Raw genomic sequence first — 24,467 nt, 5'->3', positions numbered from 1 at the left:
GTCCCTTCCCTTGGGGAGGCCCCAGGGCAGCTGTAACGGTTGCCCTACATCCGGATCCCTAAAAATGACTATTATTATTCCATATTTCAAGTAAAAACAAATACACCGTAACGATAGATGTGTACATATTTTCATCATAAATTTCAATATAACCTTAAAATGTAACTGTTATCCAATACAAATATTTCATTAAACAGTATATTTTACATTTAAAAAGCAATTATTTATATGACGAGGTTAATTGTCAATTGTCAAAAACTATCCAATGGGATCGTCCGTAGCCATATTCGATTTCGTGTGACGTCATGTAGGTAATCCTTCTAGAATATCATCTGTCAAGTTCCTTTGACAGTACTTGAAAATTGTCACCACAATGGCGGTACAAATTAATGGCGTCAATTTAATTGGTCAGTAAAACGAAAAGATATCAGTTATTTTTTTGAAATATTAAAAAACAATACAAAAAATCAGTCTAAAAGTTCCCTTAACAACTAATAATACGCTAGTTTGGATACCGCCGTTTAGAATATAACCAAACATGCCAAGTTACTATATTTAACGGATCGTTTTTGAGTTACGAACCGTTAAAGCCGTACCAATAAGAACACTCCAAAAGTTATACACTTACCAATAAGCTTTTAAAATACGCCTCGTAGGCAATACGAATCATATCTTAAATATAGTAACTGGGCATTAAATGACTTTAATAAAATACAGATGAGGGTCAAATGAAATTAAACTGTCGCTTGACTTCGAAAACCGTAAATTAAGATGTACAGCCTGAGTAAGAAAACCTGCTTCAATTTTCAAATTAATACCTTTATCAAGTCTTAAACTCTTAGTACCTTTTGAATCTAAACATTAGATCATTGCGACGCAATATGTCATTCTCGATCGGTGAAGCAGATTATTGCTCATATTGAGCACACGAAAATAGATCTTAAGGTGACGAACCTTTTCTTACCCCGACTGTACTTTGCATAGCCTTTGTCGTAAGTGTATGTCATCCATAAGATATTTAACAACCGTTTTAACGTTTTAATTGAAGCATGGTATATATATAACAGATTAACGTTTAGATTTTGATTGATCAACAATTTAACTGATTCTTATTCAATTCGTTTTTAAGTCTATAATTGATACAGTTTAAATCGATTTCAATTTAACAGTTGATCGATTAAAACCTCGTGTTAACCGTTATTTATTTTCTGACAGGTCACGTCAAAAATTGGCGCCATTTTGGTTACATTTATAAACTAAAATGGCAAAGGCGGTTTACCAAACAGATTATCTACAGAAAGTGTAAATCAGTCACTAAAATACAATACACAATGAAGATTAAATAAATGCGATCAATTGGAAGAAAGGTTTTTGTAACAAGATTTGCCAAGCCAATTTGAGCCTTTGAGATAAGACTAAAATTCGTTTGTCAAATACTTAAATAAAACATTGATGTTAAATTTTATTGATTTTGATCTTTATGTTCTAGGGGGTAAGATCCAATTGGATGTATCAATGTTTTTCTCTTTATTTCCATGGTTATGGCATTATTGAACACGATTATTTCTTTTAAATTTATTTTAATATTTTTTGTACATTATTTCCAAAGAAATATTAATGACAATAAATTTGTATTGCAAACTAAAATTATCAAATATGTCTTAAGGTATTTATTTCGAGATCGTAACGCTTAGACATACAAAAAAGATTATAACGTTTTTTTTTTAAATCGCGTTCAATGTTGCCACACTAAAATGTTTATAACTATATCAAATTGGTGCGCAATTCCAGTGTCACGGGCGATCTGCCGTTAGTACCTAAGAACTTACATTAGAATAATTATAGAAAAATATTAAACGAGGACTATTTACAGGGTTGTGAATATTAAAAGAAAATATTCCGAGCACACGACAGGCGCAATAGCGTCGAGAACGAATTGATTTATTAATTGCGCTGTTATATCATTTTTTAATATTAACTTCAAAGAGAGGTATCTACTAAGCCATATGTATGATTGTACAGTCAGAGTAAGAAAACCTTCGTCAGTTTTCAAATTAATTCCTTTATCGAGTCTTAAGCTCTTAGTACCTTTTGAATCTAAACATCAAATCATTGCGACGTAATGTCATTCTCGATCGGTAAAGCAGATTATCGCTCACACTGAGCACGCGAAAATAGATCTTAAGGTTTTTTGGTTGAACCTTTTCTTACCCTGACTGTACATAACTTTGAAATTGGATTTTTTTTCTTGCAGCGTATTTTTAGCCCAAGGCATACATCATGGTACCCTTACTCTATGTCCATAGACTTAACAGCATCACAATGGATCTATGGCGTTCGATTGGCTGACAATTATATAGCAAATAGGATCGGCCATTCTATCATAAATAAGCACGAACGCATATCAACTGAAGCACCTTTCGTATGCTCAGATATAAAGCCAGAATAAAAGGTTGATGCGAAACCCTTCAAAAATATTAAATAACAATATCAAAAACTGGTGTTCAATATTCATCCTTATTCCTAACGCGGTACGGTACAAAATATTTACATAAAGTGAACGTGCAAACGACAAATATGTTCTATCTCACTCCAACACCAACTGTTCGATAACGACAAATATCACGACACAGAATTTTATTAATGAAATTTCGACGTTCGCCCTTTACAATAGAGTCCAAAATGCCTTGTTGTGTTGGTAACTTAAACTATCAGAACTGTATACAGAATAATTTGAATCAGAAATCAAGTCTCGAAATCTCAAAAAATTCCAAGAGCGTGCAACATTTTCGCTTCTATGTTTCACCCAAACGTTACATATAGGTTGCACTATAATTTAAACTTAAAATTTCGTAAATAATATCAACCTAAATCTTCCAAATTATTTATTTTATATATCAACTTCTCTTGTGTATATTCCAAGCGAATATGTAATGGCTTAATTTGACCTTGAATTATTCAAGATGACGTTCCAACGTGTTTTGAAACAGATTTTCGATAACAATTATAGTACGAAACAACTTAAATATAGCATCGGCAAAATTCGTAAAACCGATCACATCCGAATTGAGTACGGTATCCCAAATTATCAATATTTATTTCTCATGCGAATATGATCTTTGCACAAACGTAATAACTTGTAATATCATATGACCGAATATATTCGTCAATTTGACGCGTCGATTTACATGCACTCGCTGTCTCGGGTCGAACTGACGCGATAATCTATAGCGACGAATAGCGTCAAATGGCGCGATAGGGAGCTATTTCTATTGGTTGTACAAATCGGCAGAAATCGGTTTAACTGAATTTGCCGAAGCTACATCTATGTTATGCCATACTGTACTCTTGGAAACGTCTTGTCACTCGGATTGTAAATTTCTAACCCACGTAATAACTCGAAAGTGCAATATATTATGTAAATATATAAAAATGTAATTTACATAAGTTATTAAGTATAAAAATTTATACAAATCGCTTAACTTATCCGGGCTAATGGATGCGCCCTAATTGGAAATCTTTTTCATATTGCGTTAATGAATTTTTAAGACCCCCCCCAATTATACTCCCATAAAACAGTAGCTATGTCCTTCCCGGTACTCAATCTATCTCCACAGCAAATTTCATCAAAATCGTTTCAGGATTATGAGGTAATACTTTCGCAACTATAATCTAAGTACAGATTTAATATACGCATTTGCCTTTTATTATAACATTGACATTTAAAGTTTTTTTACAATTTCGAAAGTCAAAACAAACCTCAAAATGGCCGAGCGAGTCAAGTGCGCATCATTTGTGTTTACGTCGTGTTAGAAAGGGACAGACAAGGGCCGTCTTTTTAATCGGAGGTCCTGGGCATATAGGCATAAAAGGGGTACACATAGGGCCCCCATGACTTTTACAGTATTTTACTAGTCAAAGAAACTTTCATTGTTCTAAATAATGCTTTTTTGAAATACCTAGTAACTGATTTATTACCGTTTTTGTACGTTCTGAGTGTTTCTGGGTGTGTGTATAAGTTAGAATATTTTTATTTCATCTGAGGCCCCTATCAATCGCGGGGCCCTGGGCAAAGTGCCCACTGGGAAAGAGGGGTTAAGGATAGAGACATTTGTATCGTTGTACTTAAAATTCATCCGAGCAATATGAAAATACCCTTTCCAATCTAACCGACCTATTTGACTAGCTTTACACGAAATAATATAAATACAAACTTATAATACAATTATTAAATATATAGAGAAAATCTTATTACGTCCTTGCATTTATTTCATCGACTACGATGAGTTTGACAGGTAGTTTCTTACCGGTTCTTATCAATTCTGAATATTGATTGAAAAGTGCTCGAATCGAATTATAATTAATTACGAATTTCAATGTTAATTAATAACAAAATACATATCAAAAAACGTTACGTAGGCCAAAATTGTAAAATTTATTACAAAAAAAAATTGATTCAAATATTTATAAATATAATTTCCTAATTAATAGAATATTAGGCAAAACGATTTAATACTAGTATATTAAATTCTTGAAATTTCGTTAAGACAAAACCGTGACGTCATAGACCTATGCCCAGACGTGGGAATCAAACTAGAAGTAATAATAATATTAGAATATTTGAGACTAACTTCAGTGTCATATTTAAATATCAAAATTAAATTTATACACAATATTCTTTATCAATTTCATTTTAGTTCTGCGAACATCGCTTTAATATAAAGTAACGTACACACAGTAGTGATATTCTGTGCGCTCGCATCTCACTCGAGATAACTCGAAAATCGACTCATGTTGATACGCTTGTGATTGCGTGTGACCTTGAAATATTAAAATCAGGGCTGTAATGGACGTGTAATTTTGGCAGAGCTATAACCTATTCCAAACCCTCTCATTAATGGAAGAGGAGGCCTTATCTCAGGAGTGGGAAATTTACAGGCTGTTACTTTACTTTACTTTTATGTCTATGACCTATTGGAGGCCCTGGGTATATTAGGATAATGCGGCTTGAATGACTTTGTCAAAACACTATTTTGTTAGAATAGATAAACAACGTTATAGATATTTATTTGATTTGAGGCCCCTATAGATCGCGGGGCCCTGGGCATTTGGTCAAATTGCCCCATGAGAAAGAGGAGTTTGAGTTTAGAAGTTGGATAGGGATACGTACGTATTGATTATCTAATTGTTTCAGTTATGGATATAAGATTATTGTCGAAGCAAAAATTCCATATCACTTGAAGGCAATTATGCACTAGGTACAATCCTAGAAAGAAAACAAGTAGTTTTAAAGTAGCACTATGCAAAATAAATTTATACTAAATTTATATATATATATTTAATTAATTTTCAACCAAGGTCACGTGACTCCATAACACCCCTAATAGTCAATATCGAATGTCACTTTCTGACATATCAAGATCGCGTTCGTTCGCTGTGAGTTTCGAGATCGACCTCACAGAATAACCCAACTGCACTGCGCGATTGCTTCCTAGTGTAATAAGAAAAGGGAATTACAAATAGCAAACGTATCGTCCACGATTGTCGCACGGAATCGTAACATTTGTAACGTTTCAAGTCCTGGGGCACGAGGCACAGTAAAGAGGCGCTCACACGTGGATGCTGTCGCGCCGCTAGCAGTGGAACTGGTTCTGTGTGATGGCGGACAGGTCTTTCATGAGCCCTTCGAGATTCTGCATCTCGCGGTGCAGGCGCTCCGTGGAGCGCGACGGCGTCAGCGGCTCCAGCTCCTCAGCGCGGTGCGACACGCTGCCACCTGCGGGGGACATCACTATTACATTCACCTTCACCTTGGCCGATCACCTTAAAGTTACCATAACAACAACAACAACAGCCTGCAAATTCCCACTGCTGGGCTAAAGGCCTCCTCTCCCTTTAAGGAGAAGGTTTGGAACATATTCCACCACGCTGTTCCAATGCGGGTTGGTGGAATACACATGTGGCAGAATTTCTATGAAATTTGTCACATGCAGGTTCCCTCACGATGTTTTCCTTCACCGCCGAGCACGAGATGAATTATAAAGACAAATTAAGCACATGAATCAGCGGTGCTTGCCTAGGTTTGAACCCGCAATCATCGGTTAAGATGCACGCGTTCTAACCACTGGGCCATCTCGGCAAAGTTACCACATGTATGATTTAACGGAGAAGGTATATTTGCATGAATAGTTTTTTGTAACTCTCCACTAGATGGCGCTGCAGTAAATCAACTTCGATACTGTTCAATTGACCTTGAAAATTGGCACACAGTTGAGAATGGGGATTATTTAGCTGTATCAAATCAAAACACATAAATTATATTAAAGTATAATTCACAGTGAAGCGTTTTTGTATCGTCAATCATTAAATACTACCACCGTTTTAAAATCAGCCTCTAGCGAGAAGAAACGGCGAGAAACTCGGATTTCAGTGTACAAACCATTGGAAACAGTAATTGCAACACTAACTACAGTTGAGTTAGTCTAACCCGGACAAGGTCAGTCCAAACTCCTGCGAAACTGAAAGTCAGGGCTAGTCAAGAGTTTGCTGTGAAATAATCATAAAATTTAAGCATTAGGTAAATACAATATCAAAACATCAAAACATACTTTATTCAAATAGGCTTTTACAAGCACTTTTGAATCGTCATTTAACAATTATGTAAAGTGAAACTACCTCCACATCACCACATTGCATTTTTCATTTTTATAATCATACCTTTAAGTCGAGTTTTCGACCTACCAAACACCCAATTTGTAGGTAGGGTTAACAAAACAAATATTTCTAAAAAAAGTAATAGATTATAAATTTAAATAATTTATAATATTAGTTAGTGTTTTATTTTCAACTCATATGTCTGTTGCAATTGTGTGTTGCTACTTCTGTTAACTTATATAACGTTTGCATAATTACCATATATGTCGCGTAGACGATTTAATAACAATAGTTTATTATTATTTTGTTAGTACAATAAATAATACTAATGATGATAGAATGAGCGCTCACCAAGCTGCAGGCGGTTGGGGATGTGTCCGGGCGACGAACTGGCGCTCTTCTTGTAGGGCGACGTCTCGCGCACGCTGCCCGCTTCAAAAACAAGGAGGCTCTCAGTTCGATTGTTTGTATGTATGTTTATCTCACGTTTGGCTAAAGCTATTTGGATGCGGTTTTTAGAAAAGAATTTGTTACATTCAGGAGAATGTTTTAGTGCTTTAACCGACTCGAAAAAAAGAAGGTTAAGACCCTTAATTATTTTATAATATGTAGTGATATGTCCTAATAAGCACATTTGTTGTTATCTTTATGTACTGGCTTTTCAGTTACTTATTTATATGCCGACTAGTATATAAAAAATAAATATTGACCGAAAATCACACTTTTAATTTCGTGTCCGTATCTCTTCGTCTGGTATGTTGAAAAACAAGAAATTTACTTACTTACTTACTAATTTATAATAGTTTTTTAAGGGGACGTATTTATAGTTTTTTCCTATATATACTAAATATATGGTCAAAAATAACGACACCACTACGAGAATCTCCTTTTGAAAAATATGCACGTCTCACCCTTGGAGTGCGAGGGCGTCGAGTGGTCGGAGGCGGTGTCGGGCAGCGCGAAGCTGTGCAGGGGCCCGCAGCCCGCGCGCCGCTGCAGCGAGCCCGCGCCCCCCACCGGGGCCCCCACCGAGGCCCCCGCCGTGCCCGCCTCGCTGCTCAGCGAGTCGCGGCTGCGGACGGTGCCATTGTTACTAGTTCAAACAAGTAAGGGCTCACAAAGATACTAGGAGGAGGACACTGTTGTATGAGATTTAATATGTAGTGGAGGGGGTACAATGAGGCGAGTGATTACTGTTAATCTTATAGGTCGAATGGAGAAGGGACTCCATTCTAAGCAGTTCAGCGTACTGATTAAAATGAAAGAATTTGAATCGCGTATCACGGGTAGACCAGTCTACCCGTGAACACGAACGCTGTAAAGTGCTCGAAACGTCGGGATGTTAAAAATAATTAATATACGCGATTCAAATCCGTTATAGCTAGTTTTATTTCAATGTGTTATCGCGAAAATTTAAGACAACATTATGAAAGAATATAGTATACAAAATTTGTATCCATTTTAAAAATATTACGTAGGAGAAATATCAAGGAGGGTCAGCAGAAGACAGGTACGGTCGACAAAAGCCGCTACTCACTGCGTGTAGTGTCCGAGAGGCTCGTAGGCGACGTAGTGTCCGCGCTCGCGCGCCGACGCCGCGCTGGCGTACACGTCGGAGCCCGAGCCCGCGCCGCCGGGCGCCGAGCACGCGCTGCCCAGCGGGCACTGCCCCGAGCCGCCTGCGGGGGGGGGGGGGGAGCGTTAGTGCGGGTCGACAGGGGTGAGGGGGGGGGGGGTGCGCGCGGCACTCACAGAGTGCGGGTCGACGGGGGTGAGGGGGGGGTGTGGTCACTCACAGGGCGCGGGCGGCGGGTGCGCGGGGTGGTGCTGCAGCGACGCCAGCGACGCCTGCGGGGAGCCCAGCGGCGCCACGCCCGACAGCAGCGGCGTGCTCTGCGGATTGACCATAGTGTCGTTTCAGAAACACTGAACACGTCCTGATTAACACTAATCATCATCACATCAAATATTTATTTTGATTAATGTGATTTTTAGAGGCGATTAACTTTAATTTAAATACATCACAAAAAAATTGTTTTTAATTTTTCCCAAAGTTGATAGATAATATAACATTATGGCATTCTAATTATAACTGCCATTAACAAAACATGACATATCATACACATCTAGAGGTCGAGATTTCATAATATAATCTCACCTGATCCGGTAGATGTCTCCGTCGTTCACAGGTCCCCGTGCAGCCCACTCCAACTCCCACGCCCACGCCGACTCCTGTCATTGCTAAAAACAACAAAATTATTATCAATGAAAGGTCTTCAAAATATTGAAATACATAATTTTTAGATGGTTAATTATTGCAAATTGAATTTTTGTGTATATCAATAATTAAATTAATAATTTTAATAGACATAGAAACTTTGTGTAAACCTTTTACCATAAAGACTATGAGATAGAAAGTTCTATAAGGACAATTCAATTTATGTAGGTTTCGTTCTTTATGGTCTGTTAAAAATAATGTTATGATAGAATAGAAAAGGACCTTTTCCCACAGATGGGCAAAGGTCTGTTATAAACGATTAGGCATAAAAAATATAAAACTACTAACTCGAGATAAACAAATAAAAATGTGCGTTTTAAAAAAAAAAATAAACAAAAATAAAAAACCTAGACAGGGCATGAGCGGGTCGCAACGGTAATCGCAGCGGTACGGCGACGCGCGCAGCACCGCCGTGTCGTCGCTACCACTACCACCCACCGACGGCGAGCGGCGGGACTCTACGGGACACGCACTCAATACAGCAAACGAACACGTGGGGGGGGCATGGTGCAGTCATACACAGCGAGTATAAAGCGGAGGAGGGTGGGAGCGAGGCGGGGGGAGGGGGGGGTCAACAGTCATACACAGCGAGTATAAAGCGGAGGAGGGTGGGAGCGAGGCGGGGGGGGGTCACTGACCGACGTAGGTGGGCACGTAACGACGGTCGAGGCTGGCCAGCGACGGCGGCGCGGCGTGGCGAGCGGGCTCGTAGTCGGCCAGCGCGGGCGGCGCGCGCGCCAGCGTCAGCGTCGACGACACCAGCGCGCTGCCCTCCACGCTACCCGCGGAGACTGCGCCGCAAGCGATACCGTTAGTAAACGTCAAACCCGAAGGTCACCGGTACGTATCCGGCTCGAAGGACCAAAACGTATATACCAATTTATAATCACATTTTTTTAATCTACAAAGTGTAGTTTAGATTAGGTCGCCGGTACGTATCCGGCTCGAAGGACCAAAACTTATATACCAATTTATAATCACATTTTTTAATGTATAAAATGTAGTTTAGATTACTTAGATGATTATAGAGGAAAGAAAAAATGAGTTGAAGAATACGAAGGGACCGGCGGACGGAAAGAGATAGAAAGTCGTACTCTTACTGGCAGAGCTGTGCAAGCTCTTGTCCATGTGCTTTAGTTCCATCTGATCGTGGTGTATCCACAGGTCCGGCGGCTTGATGGCCGCAGACGCGGACGCCTTCTGGTATGTGCTGAAACATATTTCAAAGGGTCAGGACCGAACACAGCCTCCGAGCTAACCACTTACATTTTTATTTTGGAATAACGCTGTAAAAACAAGGCACTATAGATAAAAAGAAGAGCTGAGATGGCCCAGTGGTTAGAACGCGTGCATCTTAACCGATGATTGCGGGTTCAAACCCAGGCAAGCACCACTATATATATGTGCTTAATTTGTGTTTATAATTCATCTCGTGCTCGGCGGTGAAGGAAAACATCGTGAGGAAACCTGCATGTGTCTAATTTCATCGAAATTCTGCCACATGTGCATTCCACCAACCCGCATTGGAACAGAGTGGTGGAATATGTTCCAAACCCTCTCCTTAATGGAAGAGGAGGCCTTATCTCAGCAGTGGGAAATGTACAGGCTGTTACTTACTTACTTACTATAGATAAATACATACAAAAGAAATATTCAAGGGCTGAAGTATACGTGCGCACCTGGTGTCGGGAGACATCGGCGCGCTGTTCCGGCGGCAGCACAGCGACAGCGCCAGCGCCGCCGCCAGCGCAAGCACTGCGCATGCGCCGCCCGCGCTCGCCCACAGCCACGCCGACGTCGCGCTGGCCAGCCCGCCGCCCTCGCCGCCTTCTGCCGACAGCGCCGGCCTCACTCGCGTGCCACCACCCGCCGACACGTCGCCGACACGCCGCCGACACGCACCGCGACGTGCCGGGGACGTGTCGGCGTTTGTGTCACAGTGCTCACTCGCACTTCTCAATAAGTCGGTACCAGACACGTATAGTACGACACAACTTAGATGTCGCATCGGTAAAATTCGTAAAACCGATCAAATCCGAATCGAGTACGTCATCCCAAATTATCAATATTTATTTCTCATGCGAATATGATCTTTGCACAAACGTAATAACTTGTAATATCATATGACCTAATATATTCGTCAATTTGACGCTTGGATTTGCATGCACTTGCTTTCTCTGACGCGTGAATCTATAGCGACGAATAGCGTCGAATGGCGCGATAGGGAGCTATTTCTATTGGTTGTGTAAATCGGTAGTAATCGGTTTTAATTTCATTCCATTGCATTTTCCGATGCTACATCTAATTTGTGTCCTACTATAACTTTGTCGACGACGGACTTAAAATTTATAAATATCTCAGAGTAGTAGCGATCACGTAGCATAATTTCACGAGTATCTTCCCCCGGAATTATAAAAAAATTAAAATCATTCCGACTACGCAGCTTACCGGGTCCCGTGGTGTAGGCGACGGGCGCGCTGAAGGGGCCGAGCCCCTTGCCGTTGCGCGCCTGGATCTTGAAGTGGTAGGTGGTGCGCGCGCGCAGGCGCTCCACGCGCGCGCGGCCGCGCTCGCCCGCCACCGTCACCGTCGTCCACTCCTCCGCCGCGCCCGCCGCGCCGCGCTGCGCCGCGTACATGACGATGTAGCCCGTCAGCTGCCCGTTGGGCCTCGCCGGGGGACTCCACGACAGGTCGGCGGCGCGGGCCGGGGGCGCGGCCGCCGACACGCGCAGGTCTCGCGGGGCGGAGCCCGGGGCGGCCTCCAGCGACGTGTTCGACGCCAGCATCGACCACGCCGACTCGCGCTCGCCTTGGGGTAAAGTAAAGTAAAAGTAAAGTAACAGCCTGTACATTTCCCACTGATGAGATAAGGCCTCCTCTTCCATTAAGGAGAGGGTTTGGAGCATATTCCACCACGCTGTTCCAATGCGGGTTGGTGGAATGCACATGTGGCAGAATTTCGACGAAATTAGACACATGCAGGTTTCCTCACGATGTTTTCCTTCACCGCCGAGCACGAGATGAATTATAAACATAAATTAAGCACATATATATAGTGGTGCTTGCCTGGGTTTGAACCCGCAATCATCGGTTAAGATGCACGCGTTCTAACCACTGGGCCATCTCAGCTCTTGGGGTAGTTACGTTTTAAACATGATTATATAAATTCATGTGATTCACTCGCTTCCTTCTACTGCCGTTCTTACCTTTTATCAATTTAACAGCGAATTCGTAGTGCGTGTAGGGTCGCAGGTCGTCTACCATGCAGTTGAGGTCTGAAACGTTGTAGACGCGCGTGCGACCACCACCCGACCACCTCACTGCGTATCGACGACCATCCGTCGCAGTCTGAATAAAACACGCGGTATTAGCTCGAGAATTAACTTTATTTAATAAAACCCAGATAGACTTAAATGTCCTTATTAGTAAACTAGATCAACAAAATAAATTGATAGTATCCTAAATTATCTTAAAAGATTTGAATCCTTTAAATCTTATATCATTCATCTGGAATACCTCAAGGGTCTATCATTGGACTGGTAGTATTTAACAGCTTTGTAAGTGATGTTATCATACAAGTTGGTAACTATTCATGTAGTCATAAACTTACATACGGAAATATATTCAGTGTAAAAAAAACCGTATTATAACTTCAAATAATCCGATATCACCATTGATCCGTCGATCAAACTTAACTATCTTTATTACAAAAATAAATTTATACATATAGTTTACTTTTATTGTTGTGTAAGAAATTGATCAACATCAGTTATGGTCCTTCGAGCCGGATTTATTGTATTGAAATTATTTTAGTTAAATTTCAAATAAATATAATTTAAAGAAAGCTTACCTGTCCTTTCGGTAGTGTAGGATCCGTCCAGTAAACGACAGCGGTGGTACCACTCAACATTATCACCTGGAACGTTAATTTCAGTTTGCACATTTAAGAACACTTTTAAGATATTTATTTGAACTATAAACTCAATAATCTTAGTAGAATCTATTTAATCAAAAATTAAAAATAGTTTAAGATAATGAATTAACTTATAGAAAAACAATGTACAATAATAGATATATTTGTGGTTCTTTCCAATCTTCAAATTTTATGTTAGGATTATTTGTATTCAAAAGTTTTAAATCACTAATTATTTAACATCAAACACTCCTCTCACCTTAACCCCAACAGGTGGTATAAGAGGTGGGGTGTCATCCTCCTCCTCATCCGGATCGTCCGGTTCATCCGCGTCAGGTTCATCCGGCTCGTCTGGTTCATCCTCATCCGGCTCGGAGGGCTTCGTCCGGACCGTTGCGTACACGGCCGGCCCGAGACCGAGAGCGTTGCTCGCACGCAGCGATATCACGTACTCCGAGTTCGATTCTACGCAAAGTAGAAATATTTTTTTTAATTTTCAGTCACTAAAGAAGTATCTGCGAAGTATCAATAATGTGTTTATGCATATAAGGGACACAAAACAATTGCTAGAAAAAAATAGCTATATTTTCAAACAAGAATACATTTGTACGTACCGAGTGTGCGTATGACATGCGAATGCGCATGCGCGGGCAACTCGCGAGAGTGCGAGTCCGGCACGCCCAGGCCCCAGCCCAGCAGGTAGCCGCGCACCAGGGCGCCGCCGGAGCCGTCGTCGCCGCCCCACCACACCGAGATCCAGTCGCGACCCGCGCGCGCTGCGGGACGACCGAACACTCACACGTACAGACACGATAAGGCATACAAAAGTTAATGATTGAAATAATATACAGAAAACTTTATGAAGAGAAAATAACTAAGAGGGTTATACTGTAACATGGCTGCAAATGTTTGTTTAAGTCTACTTGACAGAAGAGTAACGTTCAATTCAAACGTTACACGTAGAAAAGGACCATTCAAATTTGACCTTGAAATTGCCTAACTATGAATTTAAAGATTTAAATCAAGTTTACGCTACAGAAGACACTACTGAGGAGACTAGTGATGGAACGTGAGGAGGGAGGTGTTATTATTTACTGGTGAGCGGCGGCGGCCGGCCCGGCACGGCGCTGTCGGCGCGGCGTCGGCCCTGCGTGCTGGCCGACACCCAGTCGCTGAACGGCCCGGAGCCGTTCGCGTTCATCGCGCAAACACGGATCTGCACACAGGTGCGGTGATGAGTAAGCGGTTAATATTGAGTGCATGATGTTTGAGTTCCGGGGACGCACCTGGTACGAGGTAGCGGGTTCGAGGCCGCGCAGCTCGGCGCGCCGGGTGTCGGCGGGCGTCGTGAGCGAGTCGGCACGGCGGCGGCTGGCCGCGCCCGGCGCCGGCGCCGCGCCGCCGGCCGGCCCCACGGCGCGGTAGCGCAGCTTGTAGCCCGTCAGCGCGCCGCGATGAGTGCGCGCGGCCGGCGCCTCCCAGCGCACTAGCAGCGCCTGCGCCGACATGAGTGAGTGAGAGAGAGGGCGCGGGGGCGAGGCGGCAGGGGGCGGATGCGCTACTCACGGTGTCGGACAGCGGCGCGGCGGAGACGTTGGCGGGCGGCGCGGCGGGCGCGTCGGTGCGCGTGCGCGCGAGCGCGTCTGCGCTGGCGGCGCCGCCCGCGGCCGCCACGCGCACACGGTAGGCGGCGGCGGCGCGCAGCGCGCCCAGCACGGCGGGCGAGCGCTCCACCCACTGCGCCTGCTCGCGCCCGCTCTCCACCTGCCGGGCACGACACTCGGGTCACGCGGCGTGTCTATGGGCCACCGTTGATACCAATAGCGGGAGGCCTGCCCACCTCGGTGTAGTAGACGGCGTAGCGGGCGGGGGGCCCGCGCGCGGCGGCGGGCGGGTCCCACGTGACGCGCAGCGCGTGCGCGCCGGCCGCCTCCACGCGCACGTTGAGCGGCGGGCCGTACGTCAACTCCTCCGGGGGAGTGGTCGCCTCTATTATCTATAAAATGAAATACTATATTTTAAGAGACAAAAGCTTAACATAGCACTTTACATGTTTTTTGAGAAATCATAAAAAGTAATCAGTGTCCTTACTTGTACTATAAATCAAAAGTATACTAGCGCCATCTGTTACGCGTATGCTTAGTTATAACTTACAATACAAATAAAATATATTAATTATTAACTTAAATCTGACAAATTAATATTGGATTCAACAATCAGTGCTTGACAAGTAATATTCAACTTCGTCTGTGACAAAATTATTATGGAGGAATAAAATGTAAACATAAGCAGTAAAGTGACCTCGGTGGGAGGGGAGACGGCGTGGTCGGTTAGCGCCACGGCCTTGAACTGGTACGTGGTGTTGGGCTGCAGGGAGGCCACGTTCATCTCGTGCCGACGAGCCTCGCCGCGGGACAGGCGCTCGCTGTGAACGAGGCACATACGGGAACATCACAAACAACAAATTTAACTTCAAAATATAAGGAAAAATATTATGAAATAATACACATACAAGATTTAATGAATCAAAGCGATCACTCACCGCTCACTACCCTTGACCTTGTACAGGATGACGTAGCCGGTGACCTCTTCCAACTTGTGCTCCGGTTCCTGCCACGTCAGCGTCACGAACCGGTGCTTCACGATAACCGCCTTTAGGTCCTTGGGCGGAGAGACGGCAGTCGCGTTGCCGTTCCTAAACTCCTCAGTATCCAAGTCTTCAGCAGCGTGAAAGGAATAGTCGTTATCTAAAGTGTTTTCGTTATAGTCGTCGTACACCGGTTCCGACGTGTACGCGGATGACGTCTCGCCGAGAAAGTCGAGGTCCTCGGGAGTGGGGTCTAGGGTTTGGTCGAAGTCACCAGATACGAGGGTATTGAATATATCCTGGGTGGAATTTGTGAAGGACTTCGGTTGGGTGGGGTTCGGTTTGTGATCTGGAAGGGAAAATTAAAAAACAAAATTAACAAAAAGAAATATAATAGTTGGAAGGTTTGTCAAAAATTCTTCCATAAATGAGACCAGACTGGTGATGAATTACAAATAATGGTTCTTGATGATTACATGTGTTTGCGTGTGTGCGTGCTTGTGTGTATGTGTATGTGTGCGTGGAAACGTGTCTAGTTATGTGTCTGGACGTGAACGAATTTTGTAAAAATAAATATCATCTATATTTCTATAGTAACCTGATTGTTTCCAATAAAAATATGGAGAAGTAAATGTTAATGATTAAGCAATAAGAAACAATACCACTCCTTTATTTCCTTATACTCCTGGTAGATATTGTATTTTAAAAACAAAAAAAGGTTATACACAAATAATAGAAAATCATTATTAACGTTGACTAAACCACAATGATGGTATTTTCTTATCAGCTTAGTAAAGATCTTTAATGAGTCAAGACAAACTTAAAACAAGTTACAATGTATGTATTTACTAAATGTATGATAATGGTTATTCCACATATGATTACTACATAAAGTGTCATTGAAAAGCAGACTATTGTTTATTTAGATTGAATCCAAATCTCAATGCATTAATCAGTTTCTGTGATCGGGTTAGAGAGTGACTCACCATGCGGCGCCACGAGCAGCCTGAGCGCGGCGACGCTGCTGCCGGCGGGCGAGCTGGCGCTGCACTGGAACACGCCCGCGTCCACGTCCAGCACGCCGCGGATGCGCAGCGACGAGCTGCGGAGGACAGCGGGTCAGTGGGCGGCGGCGGCGCCCACGCGTGGGCCGGCGGTACGTACCCGTCCACGAGCGCGATGTCGTGGTCGTTGGGCGTGAGCGGCTCGCCGTCCTTGAGCCACGTCACGGCGGGCGGCGGCCGCCCGCGCGCCTCGCAGCGCAGCGTCACGTCGCCGCGCGTGCGCGCGCGCACCACGCCGCCCTCGCGCAGCGACACGCGCGGCGCCGTCTGCACGATTCCATCGTATTCATATTAAATAATCTAAAACTATTACTAATACTAAAAGAGCTGAGATGGCCCAGTGGTTAGAACGCGTGCATCTTAACCGATGATTGCGGGTTCAAATCCAGGCAAGCACCACTATGTATATGTGCTTAATTTGTGTTTATAATTCATCTCGTGCTCGGCGGTGAAGGAAAACATCGTGAGGAAACCTGCATGTGTTTAATTTCATTGAAATTCTGCCACATGTGCATTCCACCAACCCGCATTGGAACAGCGTGGTGGAATATGTTCCAAGCCCTCTCCTTAATGGAAGAGGAGGCCTTATCTCAGCAGTGGGAAATTTACAGGCTGTTACTTTAATTTTACTTTATTACTATTATTCTCTTACAATATTACAGTATATAATGTATCAGTCATTTACATATACTAAAAGAAAAAAAGGTCCCAGAACGTTACCCTGTGAAACCCCGTTTCGGTGTGCCAAACGCTTCTAACCAACGTTTAGATTTTATTATGAAGTAACATGGTAGGAACATTTCTATGTTCTTAAAATAAATAATATATTTATTCACACACAAGGGTAAGTCGTGATTGAAACCTAGGTTAAGGAACGAAGAATGTGTAGTGAGTAACGTAAACCCCGTTTCGGTGTGCCAAACGCTTCTACCTACGTTTAGATTTTATTATGAAGTAACATGGTAGGAACATTTCTATGTACTTAAAATCTTAATATATAAAAATCCAGTGTCACAATGTATGTTCCCAGTGAACTCTTCACCAACTCAACCGATATTGATGAAATTTGGCATTTATGTGTAATTTGGTCCAACTTAAGAGATAGGATAGTTTTCATTTCGATTAATGGCCTCAATGATTTATAAATAACAATAAACTGATTATCAAAGTTGATTGTTGTTATTAATTGTAAGTTACGAAAATTTCGAACAGATGGCGCCTCACATAGGATTTTTTACAGAAATCTGTCAGACCGTTTATCATTAACTTATCATAGATGGCGCTACCGTTGAATTTTAGATTTCATTTTCCACTACACGTGGTGCTGGCCATTTTTTACTCTCTGTGATATCGCTTTTTCTGGATCATTTTTCATTTTATTTTAACAACAATGCCCGTAGCAAAAAAGCTCGACAACGGCGTCTTGAAAGAGCTCACGAATCAGTCGAACAAAGAGCAGAAAGAAATGAAGCTCAAAGAATTCGCATAGCTGATATTCGTGCGCATGAATCAAGAGAACAGCGTGATAATCGTCTCCAAGAATATTTATCGAGAACAAGAGCTGCACGTGGACAACACATAGATTCAATTAGAGAACGAGACCGAGAAAGGCAGCGAACCAGTCGTGCATTAACACGTGAATCATTTGTTCGTCTTGGGTTTAATTATGCACCAGACATTAATTACTCAGCTGATCCTAATGTTACTATCGGTGCGATGAACAAAATATGCAAACATTGTCAGGCGTTAAAATTTCGAAATGAATCACCTGGCATGTGTTGTGCCTCAGGGAAAGTTGTATTATTACCACTCCCTACTCCGCCTGAACCTTTGAAATCTCTTCTTTCTAGCATTTCAAATGATTCAAAATTATTTTTGCGTAAGACACGAAAGTTTAATTCTTGCTTTCAAATGACATCATTTGAAGCTTCAAAAATTTGCGATCTCTCAACTGATGGTCGTAATTTTGAAACAACATTTAAAATACAAGGACAAGTGTACCATAAAATAGGGTCATTGATGCCAATGCCAAATGAAGATCCAAAATTTCTCCAAATCTATTTTATGGGCAGTTGTGAAGAACGTGTGACAACGCGATGCCAGTATAATTTTATTGAACAAGCAGAAGAGAGATCAATTGTAGTATCGTTAGAAATTTTTTTGGAGAACCGTAATCATCTGATTCAATTGTTTAAAAGAGTATCACCACAATTAAAAGGTGACAATTATCAAATCGTCATTAAAGCTGACAAAGTACCATCGGGAGGAGACGCTGGCAGGTTCAATGCGCCAACCGTAGATGAAGTTGCGATTATTATGGTCGGTGATCCAGTTGACAATGCATGTCTAAAACAATCATTTTTATGGAGAAACGTCAAAACTCTAAGATTGACAAAAAACATGCGAGTACAACTCCAAAATGATCCGGCAGCACGAGTATTTTCTCAGCAATTATTAGATATTGGAAACGGTGATGTATAATTTTTAAACATTTGTCAATAGATGTCGTTGTTCAAAAAGTTTGATTTTCTAAATCGCGATATCCTTTGTCAAAGGAAAATATGTAACACTGGAAAATACAAATTAATAAACTGTCTTTGTCTTGGAAACGAGTGGTGTTTTATTCATGGTCGTATCGAGTCGGATGAAGTGTCAACATAAAAATGGCAGTTAAGTGAATGTGATTGTGTCATAGAAGAATAAACTGTAAGTAACTAATAATAAAGTAGTGTACAACCAAGCAAGCATAGTGAATTGGGACTTAGAAAAAATTGACTTATCGTGACGTCTGAGGAATCCATTTTAAATTTCGTCTAAGTCAATCTTTCAAACATTTACAATTATTTGTGAATATTGGACTTCGAAAAAACGTGAAAAGTGAACTTAGAATAATTTACTAATTTTGGACTTAAAAAAAAAACGTGAAAATTGAACTTAGAATAATTTGCTAATTTTAGACTTAGAAAAAACTAGAGCAATTTTATCTTAGCAAATTTTAACTGTCAAAGAAATTTTCTTGAAAATATAAAATGGATGCCTGGATCAGATTACAAGATGACATTATTCAAATAATAGAAAGAAGCTACATAAACTTTAAGAAATCTCCAAAAGATAGAATTACAATGAGCTAAATTGAAACAAGACTGGAATCTTTAGAAAAGCAATGGTTTTCATTTGAAGAAACACATCGTAAATTAATTGTTGAGTCTAAGAAGGAAGAGTACATGAAGTCGGAGTACAACACAAGTAATATGTATAGTAAGGGTGAAGATTTGTATACAGATTATAAAACAGCAATGAAGGATCATCTATACTATCATATCAATACAACCACTTCAGATTGTGTGAAAGCTGACGGTAACCAGAATTGCGTGAAGTTACCTAGAATCTCTATACCTACATTCTCTGGTCATTACTCTCAGTGGACTACCTTCCGAGATCTGTTCCTGTCTCTTGTACACAAGAATAATTCGTTGGATGACGTACAGAAGCTCCATTATTTGAAGAGTTATCTAACAGGCGAAGCTGAGCAACTGTTGCGACATCTACCGGTTACCAGTGAAAACTATCTAACTTGTTGGAATACTTTAGAACATAGATTTAATAATAAGAAATTTATAACTGATTGTATTTTTAAAAGATTCTTTAGTCAAAAAACTGTAACAACTGAATCGTCTAACTGTTTAAAAGAGCTTTTTGATACCACTAACGAATGTCTTAATGGTTTAAAAAATGAAGGTGTTAATGTAGACAATTGGGATCTCATTGTAATTTACATATTGTGTTCTAAATTAGATAATGAATCTCGCAAGCAGTGGGAAGCTAAGGTTTGTAGTTTAAATAATGAATTGCCAACATTAAAACAATTTTTAGAATTTATAGAGCATAGATTCAGGTCGCTTGAATTTTTATGTAGTAAATTTACAAAAAGTAATGTCACTAAGTCTCATCACGTTGTCAATAATGTCAGTAGAAATAAAATGTCATTATGTATTTATTGTTCTGACACAAATCACAAGCTCGGGACTTGTAAAGAGTTTGCCAATGAAAACTTGCCATCACGACGTATCTTCGTGCAAAAATCAGGTTTGTGTTTCAATTGCTTAGGAGCTAATCATTCTGTAACATCGTGTCGTTTGCCCACGCGTTGTAGAATTTGTAAACGGAAACATCATTCCTTGCTGCATGAAGCAACAATTGATAACACCAGTACCAATATGTTAGTTAACGAAGCACCAAAAGACGAGACCAAAATCAACAACATTACCACTTGTTTATCTAACACTAACTGTCAAGTTGTATTGGCAACAGCTTTAGTGAAAGCTGTAGCTAGTAATGGGTCGCACTTTACATTAAGGTCTTTATTAGACCAGGGATCGCAGGCATCATTTATTACGGAGTCTGCAGCTCAGTTGCTTGGGCTTAAGAAAATACAATGTAATAGTGTTATCACTGGAGTGGGGGGTGAGGAAACTTCCTCACTTAATTCCAAATACGTAGTATTTATAAAGCTTCAATCGCTCCACGACCCTACTTTTACCATACAAGTTAAAGCACTCGTGTTAAGTAAACTAACTTCATTTCTCCCTGTAAGAAAACTCAACGTCCAAGTGTGGCCAACTTTACCAGTTTTGAAGTTAGCGGATCCAATGTTTAATATACCAAATAAAATCGATCTTTTACTTGGCGCTGAAGTCTACTGTCAGATTATAACTGAAGGATTGATGAGAGGCCCACCTGGAACACCAATTGCACAAAACACCAGACTGGGTTGGATTTTATCGGGTAAAGCTAGTTGTGATAGTGAAACCAATACTTCCTGTACTATCGCAAGTTTGCATACCAACATAACTAACGAAGAGTTTAACCTTAAACAATTTTGGGAACTAGAATCGGATAATTTCACGCTGGAGAAACAATTAACTCCGGATGAAAAAAGATGTGAAGAGATATTGCATGAAACAACCAAACGCGATGATTTTGGCAGGTATATTGTCAAACTACCATTTAAGGAAGCTGATCCGAGCTGTAAATATGGAAATTCACGTGAGATTGCATTGAAAAGATTTCTTATGTTAGAAAGGAGATTTATAAAATCACCACATTTGAAGTCTGAATACACTCATGTCATTTCAGAATATTTACAACTCGGTCATATGGAAGAAGTACCTACAAAAGAAATAAAAAATCCTGCAGCGGTTTACTTACCTTATCATGAAGTAGTACGAGAAGACAAAAAAACTACTAAATTTCGAATCGTGTTTAATGCTTCAAATCGTGATAACAATGGTGTGTCCCTTAACAGCAATCTTCTTGTAGGTCCAACCTTACAATCGGATTTAAGGCACATCCTTATGAGGTGGAGACTTCATCCCATTTGTTTAACAGGTGATATAGTCAAGATGTATAGACAAATAAAAGTGACAGAACAAGATGCAGACTATCAACGATTGCTGTGGAGAGAAAATAATACCCAGGAGATACGACATTTGCGTTTAGTCCGAGTCACTTTTGGAACCGCGTCAGCACCCTACTTAGCTGTGAGAACACTACATCAAGTAGCCTATGATGAAGGAAACCAATTCCAACTAGCAGCTTCAAGAGTATTTCATGATTTTTATATGGACGATTTACTTACCGGATGTCAAACTGTAGCCGAAGGAAAACAAATATTCCTAGAAATGAATAAACTATTAGAAAAAGGAGGTTTTGAACTACAAAAATGGTCAAGCAATAATGATGAACTACTTAATGAAATAAGCAAAGGGAATAAAGCAACAACAAACAATATCGAATTAAAAAATGATGAAGTAGTAAAAATTTTAGGTCTTACCTGGAACCGACGAACTGATAACTTTGATTATTCGGTACAACTGCCGCCTATCAGTAAACCTGTAACAAAAAGAAAAATTATTTCAGATATTGGAAAACTGTTTGATCCTATGGGATGGCTATCACCAGCAATAATTAAAGCAAAAATAATTATTCAAAAGCTATGGTTAAGCGGAATAGATTGGGATGATGAATTACCATCTAAGCTTTTAAATGATTGGACTCAGTATCGGGAAGAACTCATTGAACTTACAAATTTTCGTATTCCACGATGGATTAATTTTAGCGAGACAAATAATACATCAGAACTACATGGATTCTGCGATGCATCCAATGAAGCGTATGCTGCTGTTGTTTATATGCGTACTGTAGATGATATTGGAAACGTTAATGTCCACTTGTTGACTGCAAAAACAAGAGTAGCACCCATTAAACAAATCTCAATTCCTAGGCTTGAATTGTGTGGAGCTGTTCTTTTGGCTAAATTATTACAGGAAGTTTCAGCAGTATTAAAAATATCAACAACTTGTATCCACGCATGGACAGACTCTACCGTAGTGCTAGCCTGGCTAAGCGACCATCCAAGTCGTTGGAAAACATTTGTAGCCAACCGAGTTTCAGAAATCCTTAACATCTTAAATAGAGATCAATGGTCACACGTATCATCTGGTGACAACCCAGCTGATTGTGCGTCGCGCGGGTTAAATCCATCTGAAGTAGCAGAATTTCAGCAATGGAAATCAGGTCCAGCATGGTTGAAAAATCGATCAATAAAATTTGATAGAACAAGTTCAATAGACACTAACTTAGAAGAAAAGGCTACTAGAGTTTACTGCGTAATAGAACAAAATCAATTAGAATTATGGACTAAATTTTCTTCTCTGCGCAAATTAGTTAGGGTTTTAGCATACTGCAGAAGATTTATAAAGAAGTTAAAATTATTGATTAGTCAATTTCCAGTATGGCTAACTAGTGATGAATTGAATAAGGCTTTGAATATTTGTATTAAGCAATGTCAAGCAGTGAACTTTCAGCGGGAATTAAAGGATATTAAAGATAACAATAAAATATTCAAGAAGAGCAAACTTACCTCTTTGAATCCATTTCTAGATGAAGCAGGTATCTTGAGAGTTGGTGGGCGACTGGAACAAGCTGAAATAAAAACTGACACAAAACATCCAATAATACTTCCTTCAAAATCTCATCTTACCAACCTAATTCTGGCAGAAACTCACATGAACACATTACACGGCGGACCACAATTAATGTTAAATTATCTTCGAAGTAAATACTGGGTTCTTGATGCAAAACACCGCGTTAAAATGGTTGTTCGTAACTGTGTGGTCTGTGCACGACACGCTGCACTGACAAGGAATCAATTGATGGGGCAGTTACCACCGGTTCGTGTAACGCCAATTCGAGCATTTTATCGCAGTGGAGTAGATTACGCAGGCCCTATACAGATCAGAACTTCTAAAGGTAGAGGTATGAGGTCCTATAAAGGCTACATATGTTTATTTGTGTGCATGGCAACAAGAGCCATTCATTTGGAAGCTGTGAGTGATCTCACTTCACAAAGTTTCATTGCTGCGTTCAAACGTTTCGTTGCCAGACGCGGTCATTGTGCTGACTTATATAGCGACAACGGAACAAATTTTGTTGGTGCCGCACGTGAACTCAGAATTCTGTTTGCTCAAGAGAAGTCGACATTGACAAAAGATATTTCTGAGGCTTTAGCAAACAACGGTACAACTTGGCACTTTATTCCACCGCATTCCCCGCACTTCGGCGGACTTTGGGAGGCTGGAATTAAATCTACTAAGCATCATCTTCGACGGGTAATAGGTAATGCGACATTAACCTTTGAGAAACTTACGACTTTGCTCTATCAAATCGAAGCTTGCTTAAATTCCAGGCCTTTGTCACAAATAAGTTCAAATTCACAAGATCCCATACCTCTGACTCCAGCACATTTTTTGATAGGTGAACCGATAAAACTTGTTCCAGAGAAAAATTATGAATCATCATCTATTTCATCTTTAAAACGGTGGCAATTAACACAAAAAATACTACAACATTTTTGGCGTAGGTGGTCGAGAGAATATCTTACTCAATTTCTACATCGTCTACAAGTGGG

At 40.9% G+C, this 24,467-nt stretch overlaps 1 protein-coding gene across 1 annotated transcript in view; it reads right to left on the bottom strand.

Annotated features, from left to right (window-relative positions):
• Positions 1-5,301: 5,301 nt before the first annotated feature.
• LOC124541026 (neogenin) overlaps positions 5,302-24,467 on the bottom strand; it is a 192,640-nt gene continuing 173,474 nt past the window's right edge. The window contains exons 9-31 of the mRNA XM_047118803.1: positions 16,599-16,765; positions 16,421-16,536; positions 15,390-15,783; positions 15,149-15,272; positions 14,688-14,843; positions 14,414-14,611; positions 14,134-14,343; positions 13,943-14,063; positions 13,462-13,623; positions 13,107-13,312; positions 12,785-12,850; positions 12,141-12,282; positions 11,381-11,743; positions 10,612-10,762; positions 10,027-10,142; positions 9,571-9,723; positions 9,280-9,390; positions 8,813-8,895; positions 8,451-8,547; positions 8,192-8,333; positions 7,566-7,726; positions 7,006-7,086; positions 5,302-5,776 (exon numbers count right to left, since the gene is read on the bottom strand). Of these exons, the coding sequence (XP_046974759.1) occupies positions 5,634-5,776; positions 7,006-7,086; positions 7,566-7,726; positions 8,192-8,333; positions 8,451-8,547; positions 8,813-8,895; positions 9,280-9,390; positions 9,571-9,723; positions 10,027-10,142; positions 10,612-10,762; positions 11,381-11,743; positions 12,141-12,282; positions 12,785-12,850; positions 13,107-13,312; positions 13,462-13,623; positions 13,943-14,063; positions 14,134-14,343; positions 14,414-14,611; positions 14,688-14,843; positions 15,149-15,272; positions 15,390-15,783; positions 16,421-16,536; positions 16,599-16,765 (3,663 nt within the window). The 3' untranslated portion in view covers positions 5,302-5,633. The remainder of the gene's footprint in view (positions 5,777-7,005; positions 7,087-7,565; positions 7,727-8,191; positions 8,334-8,450; positions 8,548-8,812; positions 8,896-9,279; positions 9,391-9,570; positions 9,724-10,026; positions 10,143-10,611; positions 10,763-11,380; positions 11,744-12,140; positions 12,283-12,784; positions 12,851-13,106; positions 13,313-13,461; positions 13,624-13,942; positions 14,064-14,133; positions 14,344-14,413; positions 14,612-14,687; positions 14,844-15,148; positions 15,273-15,389; positions 15,784-16,420; positions 16,537-16,598; positions 16,766-24,467) is intronic.

Source organism: Vanessa cardui, chromosome 27 (assembly GCF_905220365.1).
Source record: "Vanessa cardui chromosome 27, ilVanCard2.1, whole genome shotgun sequence".
In the NCBI taxonomy this organism is placed as follows: Eukaryota; Metazoa; Arthropoda; class Insecta; order Lepidoptera; family Nymphalidae; genus Vanessa; species Vanessa cardui.
Note: the sequence above shows the minus strand (reverse complement) of the source record. Positions and strands in the feature narration are given on the sequence as shown.